This window comes from Myotis davidii, unplaced genomic scaffold, assembly GCF_000327345.1.
Source record: "Myotis davidii unplaced genomic scaffold, ASM32734v1 scaffold665, whole genome shotgun sequence".
Classification (NCBI taxonomy): Eukaryota; Metazoa; Chordata; class Mammalia; order Chiroptera; family Vespertilionidae; genus Myotis; species Myotis davidii.
The window spans coordinates 353,203-353,891 of record NW_006296410.1 but is presented as its reverse complement, the minus strand read 5'-3'; the positions used below and the strand labels follow the sequence as shown (position 1 = coordinate 353,891).

General features: G+C 67.2%; 1 protein-coding gene across 1 annotated transcript in view; it reads right to left on the bottom strand.

Annotated features, from left to right (window-relative positions):
• The window catches only part of GAK (cyclin G associated kinase), a 62,906-nt gene that overhangs the window by 41,162 nt on the left and 21,055 nt on the right, over nt 1–689 (bottom strand). Inside the window, exon 11 of the mRNA XM_015568927.1 lies at nt 64–187. Coding sequence (XP_015424413.1) covers nt 64–187 — 124 coding nt within the window. The remainder of the gene's footprint in view (nt 1–63; nt 188–689) is intronic.

The window sequence follows — 689 nt, the reverse complement described above, 5'->3', positions numbered from 1 at the left end:
CCCCCCCGCTATGGAGAAGCCACGAGCCACGCCCGGCCCTGCACCCATGCACCCTCGACTCACTTGGCGACGGACTGGATGACCTTGGAGGAGGTGTCCTTGAGGTTGGTGAGCAGGCGCCCGGGGCCCCCCCGCAGGATGTCCAGGAGCCCGCCATAGGACTGCTCGTACTCAGCCACCGCCAGGCCTGCAAGCAGAGACTAGCTCAGGACGGGGGGGATAGGGCCGGGAGCCCCAGCATCCCCAGAACCTGAGGGCCGCACTCTCCGTCACCCCACCGTCTGCACCCCACGTGGGCACAGGAACTAAACCAGCAGCTGGCATCTCAGCACGCCCTGCGCCCACAGCCCAGCAGCTGCTCCCACAAGGGCCGAGCCTGAACCCGGCGGGCGAGAGTCGAGCCTCCGGGTGCCCAGGCCCTCCATCCCGTCTCTAGACTGTGCCCCATTCACTCCTGCAACCTGGACCCCGGGCCCCCTGCACACAAACGCTGAGGGCCCAGCAAAAGCGGGCCTCCACCCCTGGTGGGAGGATACAGTGGACACGGAGGGCAAGGAGTAGGGTCGTGTATGTGGCCCCGGCCGAGCACAGAGAGGCCGTGGAGCTGGACAGCAGGTGCTGCTATCTGCCTGCAGCGTAGGACCCGGGTGTGAACAGAGTGATGGCAAAGGGAGGCAGGAACCCTAGCC